The 10,778-nt window shown below is 28.4% G+C and overlaps 1 protein-coding gene across 5 annotated transcripts in view; it reads right to left on the bottom strand.

Annotated features, from left to right (window-relative positions):
• Nucleotides 1-4,146: 4,146 nt before the first annotated feature.
• Nucleotides 4,147-10,778, bottom strand: part of LOC115881476 — a 41,417-nt gene continuing 34,785 nt past the window's right edge. For 3 of the 5 annotated variants that reach the window (XM_030898962.1, XM_030898964.1, XM_030898960.1), the window contains exons 6-7: nt 5,435-5,594; nt 4,147-4,581 (exon numbers count right to left, since the gene is read on the bottom strand). In XM_030898962.1, coding sequence (XP_030754822.1) covers nt 4,458-4,581; nt 5,435-5,594 — 284 coding nt within the window. In that variant the 3' untranslated portion in view covers nt 4,147-4,457. Of the gene's footprint in view, nt 4,582-5,430; nt 5,595-10,778 lie in introns of all 5 variants that reach the window. The other 2 variants (XM_030898963.1, XM_030898961.1) reach the window with 2 other exon arrangements.

Raw genomic sequence — 10,778 nt, 5'->3', positions numbered from 1 at the left:
CTAGTGACATTTAGTAACTATTTTCAAAGTCGACATTAGTATGGACATTATTATTTATAATTTCAATAACAGTTTACTTAAATTTACCTAGAATAGTTTAATAAGTAAGTGTTCATTACTTTATCAAGAAAAATAAAGCAGTATCTGCTGGCAGAACGAATAGATATGTTACTAGTGATATTATTTTGTGATGAAAATTGCTTCTTGGTCTCAGGGGCTTATGCTCAAAGATATCGAAATAGGAATCTTCCAGATAAGCGTTTCTTTGAAAAACTTCTTGTCCTATTTCGCAGAGCTGGTAGTGGGTTTATAAAAAACCTATTAGGCAGAAACCTGTCGTTGGAAGTGAAGAAAATGAATTTGCCGTAATTGGCTCTTTTATAGAAAATCCATATCTACAAGTAATCGTCAAATAATTCAAAGAACTATACTTATTCGTTTTTCTTGATAGAATAATAAATATTATTTATTAAACTATTGTAGGTAAATTAAATAAAAGTAATATAAAAAACTGGTATAACTGGGTAAACTGGTATAAATTTAAATAAGTCCATAAACTAATTTCAATTTTGAAAATAGCTACTGTCACTAGAAACTTGCCATGACAACACTAGCCATCTTGATTACAGTTTTATTGAAAAATCGCTTTTTATTCAAAATCTGAGCCAGATATGTATAGGAAACCCTATTATAGATTGAAAGAGCATTTAAATCTGCTTCGACTTATTTAAAAAATACATAGTGTTGCATTTGAAATAACGAAGTTTTTATGTAAAATAAATATTTAAAATGGACTAGCAATTTTTGATACCCCTGTATACAAGTTTATTTCTCTACCTTTAAACTCAGCACAAGAATTAATTCTGAAAATTAATGTACAGGGTGTTAATAATCTATTCTATTGTCGCATGCAAATTTAAATATCTTTAAATATCTCAAAAACCAAAGATTTTAAACATATTTAACCTTTATAATAAATACCTTTTTTGGGTCCAAGAATCCAAAAATGAAATAAAATACTGGGTGTTCCATAAGAAAAAATATAACTTTAGTATGGATCTTAGTTCCGAAACACCCTGTGCATTTCAAAATAATTTTAAATTGTCCATATTACCTCCCCACATATACCCATAAAATATTTTGTTCCTACATCTTTCCGTTTTCGTATAATCGAATAAGAATGAGGTGCGTCACCCTGCATATTTATATATCGCGGTTTTAACATTTAATAAGTTATTCAGTTATACTGTAATCAACTTCAGCAATGTATAGTAAAACTAGAATTAAAATATTATTTCTACATTTACTGTGACTTCACTTCCTGTTTTCATTCAATCATATATTGAAGAAAGTAATAAAATAAATAAGTACATTTCAAATTAAACTTTATTATTTCCAATTTTTAATTGTACATTACATTAAATCCGTAAAAATTTTATAAAATATAAATATATAAAGATAAAAATGTTTGTAGTAAGAACACGTATAGCCTAGAACTTTGGTTGTGGGGGTTAACTATCTTAGAAACTATAATATCTCTTATTGGTTAATTAATATTCATAATTTGTACCCCAATTTATTAAACATTATTTTATGCCGATTTAATTTTATACGATATACCTAATTCCTTAAAGAATCACGTGTATAAGTTAACATTAGTCAAGAATTCGATTTTTAAAATTAAAAACTAGAGTAGTGAAGTATAAAATTTAAAATTTAAACCTTTACATTAAAATTTGACTTTATATTTACAAGAAATACATAATCGTTCTTTGTGTGTTCATCAAAACTACTATTTTATGTACCTATATCTTTGGTTTTCTCTGAAAATATAATAAATATAGTATGTCAGTTTTACGAAAAACTCCCATTTTATTGAAATTAGATTTTGAACAATAATACTTGTTAAGTCTGATTACAAATACCAGTAATCAGTTTAAAAATAATTCATAAAATCAATTAAATACATTTTGATCCATTGCATTGTACTCTATTCAGGGTCTATTATAAATTGAAATTTTGTTTAAATCAGGGCCGGATTAAACATTTTGCTTAACAAATAGTTAATAGTTCACTTATTAGCAATAATGTTTTATTTTTCTTCTAAATATGTAATGTTTTTAGTTATTATAAAGGGTGTTTCAAAAAACATGTGCCATCTCCCGTAGGGAGGTTCCTCACGTAAGAATAAGATTTATTTTCCATATTAACATAGGTCCGATTCTGCTTTTCAGGTCCGATTCTCTTCATATCAACATAGGTCCGATTCTGATGTCGTGGCTACAAGGTGTTGCAGTCTTAATTTTTTTTCGATTTATTATATATTTCTTCCAAGTGCTTTTAGCGTTTTTTTTTAATTTTGAGGGTAAAAGCTACTATAAATGCGACATATTTTAATGTTAAAAAAGTGTCGATATATTCACCAGAGACGGGTTATCAATAGAATATTTTTCTAAAAAAAAAGCATGTACGCCACTGATTTTTTGTTGTCTTCTTAGAAAAATAAGCCGTTTAATGGGCCGATTAAAAGTTGTCTCTTGATGTTTTGTCGATTTTTGGCCTTTGGGTTTTTGTTTTGGCCTCTTTGATAAGATCCAAGTCTAATAGCAACCTTTAAAAAATGTGATACAATTATTGTATTATGATGAGACCCATTGATTCCTTATCAAAAAATATGAAAAAAGTTCTTATAATATGGGTATGGAAATGCACAGTTTTAAAATAACAGGATGTTAAAACTTTTTAAAATTAGCTCATTTGTAATTATCTTAAATTCCACTATTTTTATTTGAATTTGCTGTAGGTTGGACTAATAGTAATAATATTTAATAATATAAATTAGATAAAATAAATAATTTATTAATTTTATTTTTAAATTAATTTTATTAACTGTCTATTAATAAAATTACGTTTATCTCATCAAGGAGCCTAAATTGGAGTTTGTAATTGGCGTTAAACGGCCTATACAATTTGGCTATCAAAAGAAAAAAAGTCAGTGGCGTTAATTTTTTTTTTTCAAAAAATATTCCAGTGATAACATATACCGTGCTGGCAACTGTTACTTTTGGGTCGGTATTTACATGTGTGGAAGTAAATCGCAGAGGGATCTTATTAAGTCGGAGTAAGAGAAATGCGACGGTGTGCTGTTGTGGCGTTGCCGGTATGCCTTTCCCTATCAAGTAAAGTAAAATCACGATCGTAAACCGCTTATTTTTAAAACTTTTTTTCGAAAAGATAACTAGATAAAATCATTAGATAAGTTTCTGAGCATCTGAAATAGAATTATAAGGATATCGTTAGGGTGTTCATTGTTTTATAACGAGAAAACGTCAGTAATCGCGATAATTTAAAAACTCAACTTTTTAACAACTTTTTTTATTTTAAAGATCGGATCTTTTACAACATGTTGCAACCTTGTCGAATTTTTTTCCATTCAAAAATTTTAAATAACTCATCCATTTACTTTTAGTGCCTAGCAATTTTCAGCAATCGTGGAACTTTTTTATTTATAAAGATTTTTACATACTGTCTGCGAAGAAAATATAGCAGAAATATTAAGAAAGTTTTTGAAAAAAACTACAATCATTTATTTCTAATAGATTTTGAGATATTGATTTTTGAATTCAGAGTTCTAATAGCGCAATCACTGTCGAAAACTAACTCAATTCCACGTATTTTTACCAAAAATGCAAGTGTTTCTAACTGGCACTTAAAAAATTTTAAGCTATAGGGAAAATTACAACGACTCGTTAATAAATAAACAAATAAAATATCACGAGACGTTTTCCCTAGATCTTTAAGTACTGACAGAGGTACTGATTTGGGGTCAACTGCGACAAATCTGCTATATCCCCTCCCACGTCTCTTAGTATGTACAGTTTCTCGGTTTATTTCATACGTTTGGCAACGTGTTTACTGTTCTCTCTTTGTTCAGTACATTATAAAGGCATTGTACTCTTCTTACATACGGAAATTTCGACCCAAAACTAACCTTTGCCAGCCCTTAGTATGCACGTCCCTGATCTATCGACACTTTTTTAGTATTGAAATATGTAGCACTTATAGTATCTTTAATCCTCAAATTTTTTTTCGAATCACTAAAAGCACTTGGAAGAAAATTATAGTAAATCGAAAAAAATCGGACCTATGTTGATATGAAAAATAAATATTATTTTTGCGAGAGGAATCTGCCTACGAGAGATGGCACATTTTTTTTGAAACACCCTGTCGACGTGTCGAACAGTAATTTCTGATCGTTACTCTCACTCTGTGAAATCAAAGCAGATTAACAGATTTTGTTATTTTACAAAATTTAATTGATTAATCCGGCCCTGATATTTTACGCTAACGACGCGACGGATAAAACTACGATAAAAAGGCAAATTTTAAGATACTAATAGACTAGACATTTTCTCGTCTAAAAATAAATAATTTTAAATTAAGAATAGTAGTTATAATTAAGAATTCTCATCGGGGTCCTCTTCAACATCCTCGTATTGTCCTGACTGAGCTGACAGGATCACGGTATGCTGATGGTCTTCGTCCGTTGTCATAATTGGCTGCAGAGGCTGGACATTAATGCTATAAAAAATACATGTATAAAATATTTAGTTGCACATTAAAGGCGTTAGTAGAAAACTACACTCAAATGCAAAAAAAACGTTTTTTTTTTGTAAATTTAGTATAGAGTATACGATGCAGCGTAATATGACGTTACGACAATAATCACCAAAACTATCTCATCATATTAAAAAATTACATCATAAGTAATGATAATTGAAAAAAATGCAAATTGATCGTGATCAAAAATCATTTCGCTCTCAAAAATTAACAAAAGCATGTATTGACATGATCCAAAAAATAAAATGCTCAGTAGACATGGTTCTTACTGTAAAATTATATTTTAGGAAAATTTACACACGAAATTATTGCACAGGGTGTTTTAAAGTTAGGATAAAAAACAACCCCTCGATTAACCCTGTATAATATGCCAATTACTAAAGTTTATAAAAAAAACGAGATTACGAATTAGAGTTGATATAATTATATACAGTTTGCTAAAAAATTCATGAAAATAGGGTTATAAATAACAAAAATATAACACTTTAAATTTGGCCAAAAATTTCTCCGTTGCGTTTTTCTTGTATCTGAGTGTATAAAGAAAAAACACACTTTATTATTTTCTCACTATCTCTGAATGTATCAAAATAAATAAATGTAGTGACAATATGAATAGATATAATGGTGAATTGTGCTAACGGGGTTAGCGTTAGCGAAACGCCCATCCAGTGTTAAAAATACAAAGTTTTGGTGTATAGTATTAGTGTTATTTTTTGTTGTTTGTTATATTACAAAAATAATGTTAAGATTAATTTAAATGGTGAATATGTTAGTTATCTGTTTAGGTATAATGAAAATAACTTTACTCACTTACTTGGGCATTTGACGTGTCAAATGTTCAACGCTTTGAAGTTGATTTCTATGGTACTGTGTTGGATAGAGATTGCTGACTACCACATTTTGGGGTAGCTGATACTGGTCACTAGGTAACTCAATCTCTTGGGGAATATTTTGATAGTACAAAGGGGTGGCATCTGAAAAAAAGAGAAAATTAATTAAAGAATGATCGTTCTATCAATAATATTTGTACCATCGTTTGGGATGAAATTGATCATAAGAAAAAAGTTTTTAGCTTATATTTGGTATTTCTTCAAATCTAGAAAGGTATTGAAATATGTAGAGCATCCAGTGATTGCATAAATAAAAATCACAAAAACAATTATTTTGCAAAATAAATAGTAATGTGTGTAATAAACTAATTTTGAAACCCCCTATCCTAGCGCATTCGCCAAATAAATGATATTTTCCATTAACAGTAGTTTAATAGATTTAAAGTAGAAATTAAATTGAAATTATTGTAATTACAGGTAATGTTGTACATTAAATTATACATCATTAAATTTGGAACCCTTGGTGATACAATAAAAATGGAGAAATTTGTTAGATATTATATATTGTTTGTTGACAAAATGGTGAATGCTCAAAGACGCTTTCAAATAAAAATGTTGATGGCTTCCTTCACTTCAGATTTGGCTTCCTTCAAATCCTTTCCTTTCATTTCTTTTTTTTTTATAAGTTTACATAACATACATAATTACTGCAGTTAAAACACTTTTTCCATGTTGAAATTTTCATAGAATTTGTTAATAAATATTTTCCAAAATATATAATAAATTGATATAATAATTGGACCTATTTCACTCTGTTAATGATTTATTCATTTTACACAACATATCGCTGTCATTTTATAATAAGTAAAAGTTTATGGATTAATTGTAATTTCCAAGCCCGGATGGTTGTGACTTTGAATTGACATATGCTATTCAAACTAAACAGTTTTTATATAATTTTTTAAGGTATTTTTGAATATTATACCGGTATATAAGCCCTGTAACTAAAATTTTATAGAGATAAAGCAAATAAATTTGATATATTATACAGGGTGGTCCGAACTGTATTCCGGAAACTTCGGCGGCATTTTCAGCAGATAAAAATAAGTAAAAAAGTTCTTACAAAGGTATGTCCTAAAATGCTTAGTTTCGGAGATACAGGGTGTAGAAGTTTCATTTTTATTTCGATTTTTTCCAAATAATTTCTGAAGTAACGTCAATATCTGGATAAAAATTGGTGTCTGGGAGTTTTTTGACATTTGATTTCGATGTCAATATGGCTCCTACTTGTAGAGGGCGCCACCTACGTATTTTTTAACTGGTTTGAAGAGTAATAACTTTTCGTCCGTACCTGTATAAAACTAGCCAGTTAAAAAATATACATTTACGACGTTTTTTTTACCTAAAAAAGGTCTCTTGGTAAAAATCGCTATGAGTAATGGTTCTTGAGATATTTGGAATTGAAATTACCAATACCTGTCATCATTGACATAAATTAAACATGTTGACATTAATATTAATATTAATACAATAATAATAATATAATTTGTTATTAGACTAAAATCATAAATTTGAAATCTTTTTATGCCAAAAGTTCAACAAATACTGTTTTATCATCATTTTATCGAAGAAAAATTTATGATTAGTTTTAGTACAAAATTCCCAAATTTCTCATTTCAATCAAATAACTATCTACTCAACATGTTTATTTTTAGCCAATTGTGACATGTATTGACTATTTCCATTGTAAATATCTTGAGAACGGTTGCTCGTAGCGATTTTTACCAAGAGACATTTTTTACGTAGAAAATCTCGGAAATGTATATTTTTTCACTCAGTAGTTTTATACAGGTACGGACAAAAAGTTAGTTACTCTTCAAAACAGTTAAACACATGTAGGTGGCGCCCACAGGAGTCATATTGACATCAAAATCAAATTTCTCATATCAAAAAACTACCAAACACCAATTTTCATCCAAATATTGACTTTACTTCAGAAATTATTTGGAAAAAATCGAAATAAAAATGAAACTTCTACACCCTGTATCTCCGAAACTAAGCATTTTAAGACATACATTTATATGAACTTTTTTACTTATTTTTATCAGTAAAATATGCTGCCGAAGTTTCCGGAATACAGTTCGGACCACCCTGTATATAATTTTTTTATAGAGATTCAACAAATTCTGAAATATATACTATTCTATGTGTCCAAATACCCTCGAATAAATTTTATAATATATCGTGAACAATCATTCTGAAATACTGTTTGTTTTATATACGGTTTATTATTAGGAAAGGTAAAATAAATTATGAGTTTCTCGGAACTCGTTCGATCGACATTATATTCCATATTCCATCCAATAAAATTTTTCCCTCAAAATTCATATTAAGTCCTTATCTGTATCAGGTCTACCGTTATTTACACAGCACTTGAATTTTATCTAAGAGTGATATATATCCTCATCGATCCGAGTAACATATAACATATTATATACACACATAACCGTTTTGGTATTTGATTATGACAGGAATTCATTCAATTTCTCCCTTGAAATGTATATATTCATTACATTTTTTATACAAATATCCTCTAAAAAATATTTTTATAGGATATAATTTTGATACCAATCTAAATTGAAGGGCCCTTGAACCTAAATTGAACCTTAAAGGGCTGCTAATTATTTATCTTAAGTAGAGCCATATATACCGGCTGTTTTTCAAAAGTTTTTTTCAGATAAAAAAAACGATATTTGTACCTATATTAGTGTAGGACATAAATCAGGATTGAATGACGCATTCAATTATTTTCGATCACTTCCTGTTTCACCGGAAATGACTGCAACTTTTGATTTTTAAATGGTACCCTCGATATTTTCGTACTTTATTCAAGAAATTAGTATTTTTAATTTTTATGATAAACATTAGACGATCGAACTATTTTTTCAATGCTCTTTGACTCAAAATTACATATACATACATACAGCCATTACTCGCTGACGAGTAGGGTAGAAGCACCGGTTGTGGCCAGGTTAAGGGATTTTTAGAGTTTGACTTATTAGAAAAAATATTTGTAGTTAATTTTGGAGATAAAACAAAATTTTTGGTGCTTCTTCAAACATTTTTCTTTCAGAATCTGCTTTTATTGTAAAGATCTGTATTCTTAATAAACAGAAAATAAACATTTTATAAAAACATGCGATTTTTCCCAATTGTGGCCACCTTGTGCCAAATGTGGCCACATTTAGTACCATTTGTGGCCACATTCTTGCAAAAATATTCTCTATATTGAGTTTTGCAGATAACTAAGGCAAATATGTAATATTATTTTATTTATAATTTCTTAAAAAAAGACATAAAAAGAGACATTTGGTAATTGTTTTTATTTTTAACAAAATAAAACATGAACATTTATTCCTATAATTCTTAAAACAAATCAAGTGATACCTAATTTTGCTTTTTTTCTATGTTATACAAATGTTAAATACAAATTAGGTACATATTATTAATTTGAGGAACAATAAGCAAAGTACACTAATTTAACAGAATATTCTTGAATATTTGTTAGTTCAAGTACCACATAATAATATATGCGTCTTGAATTGATTTTTTAGATTCATCAATTTTCATTGTTATATCACTCAGTTTGTACCAAAGCAAGTCATTTTTACTTCCAATTGCCGCAGATTTGAACCACTACGCAGCTATAATATTCATTATTTTCAATGTGTAATATTTTTCCTGGATACAACTGATTTCCGTACTTTAAAATAATACAATTTCTTATATTAAATTCAGCAGATGTCACAGAAGTTTAAGCTGACGTTGTTTTTTTTTTCATTTCTACTAGAAAGATCTTTATTTTCTTTAAATTTTATTTTAATTGTTTTCTTTTTTGTAAAGTTTTCATTGCCAGTTTTTGTTTTTTTCTCCTTTCACTTCATTAATTCAATCCACTTATTACAGGTAATGACTGATAGTAGATGTAGCCTCTTTCTTTTTAAAGACTAACAATTTCCTTGCGTTCATAATTATGTCTAATCTTCTTTGCCTGCATGGTTTGGTTCATAATTATGTCTAATCTTCTTTGCCTGCATGGTTTGGTCTAGTGGTCCTGAATCATCTTCCTTTGAATTGTCATAATTTTTATTTTTATGGCATTCGTTCATTTTTATTACATTTAGTTCTATATCTATATTAGTTTTCTCATCTCAAGAAAAACTTGATGACGGTATATGTTCAGATTGGTAATCTTGGTCGAAAATTGTATTTGGAATATTATTATATTTAGGTACTATTATTTTTCAGCTTTTAATAAAAGCTGAATAATAACAAATAAAATGTTCTTCGTGTTATGTCGTCCGTCGCACAGTGCTCCGTCCCATGGACAAAAATCAAAAAATAAGTTAAAATTTACTAATATCTGAATATATAATTTTATACTTATAGCAATGTTCAACCATCCTGTATATTATTTTTCATAAACAGCGTTTTTGTTAGCAAATATTTTCACTAAAAATAAATTTTGCGATCATTATCTCATCAGTGAAAAGAATAACATTCATAGTAGTTCTGTATATTATGGTACGTACGGGTACGTACTTAATTGAAAGCCACTATGGATATTGTTAAACAAGGTATGTACTTTAAATTTATTTCTAAACAAGTTCGTGATTGTTTAGTTTTTATTTATTTTTTAAGATGATTCTTAAATGGGTATAAAAATTTTACGTTTTCAAACTTCAAAAAGGCATTTAAAAAAAAACATATTAAAACATATCGTATTTATTGAATATTTTTGTTGCCATATTCATACACTTTTATTTTTTGTATAGTTCACCTGCGTCTGCTTGCGACGAACTTTATTTTATAATACTTTTCAGATGGAGTAAAATTGATAAGCAATGCCGATCTGGTTAATACTTGGCTTGATCATAAGGATAAGAACTCAAAATTATTTGTATTTCAAAAAATATGTTCTTATTAGATATTGATGAACCTTCCAGTCAAATGAGACACCACTTGTGCCTGAAAAAGTCCACTATGTTGGAGCGAAACGTCGCATAAAAAAAATGTCCATCTTTCAATTTATTATAAAATGTTATACCCAAGAAAAGGAAAAAATAATATATGGAGAAGGTATATTAAAGATGTAACTATTAACATCCGAACCTCTCATACCGACAAAATGAACAGTAACAACGCGAAAAAGTAACATATTAGAAAATGATGTACAGAAATATCTTATATGTGAGGATAGTTCATCTACCTGTGATTTGGATACTATAAATTTGGAAGATTCTGTCAGCAGTGATTCTCCTGAATCAG

Source organism: Sitophilus oryzae, unplaced genomic scaffold (genome assembly GCF_002938485.1).
Source record: "Sitophilus oryzae breed Bouriz unplaced genomic scaffold, Soryzae_2.0 scaffold_172_pilon_pilon, whole genome shotgun sequence".
Lineage (NCBI taxonomy): Eukaryota > Metazoa > Arthropoda > Insecta > Coleoptera > Curculionidae > Sitophilus > Sitophilus oryzae.
The sequence above is the reverse complement of the archived record's forward strand: the minus strand, read 5'-3'. Positions and strand labels throughout refer to the sequence as shown.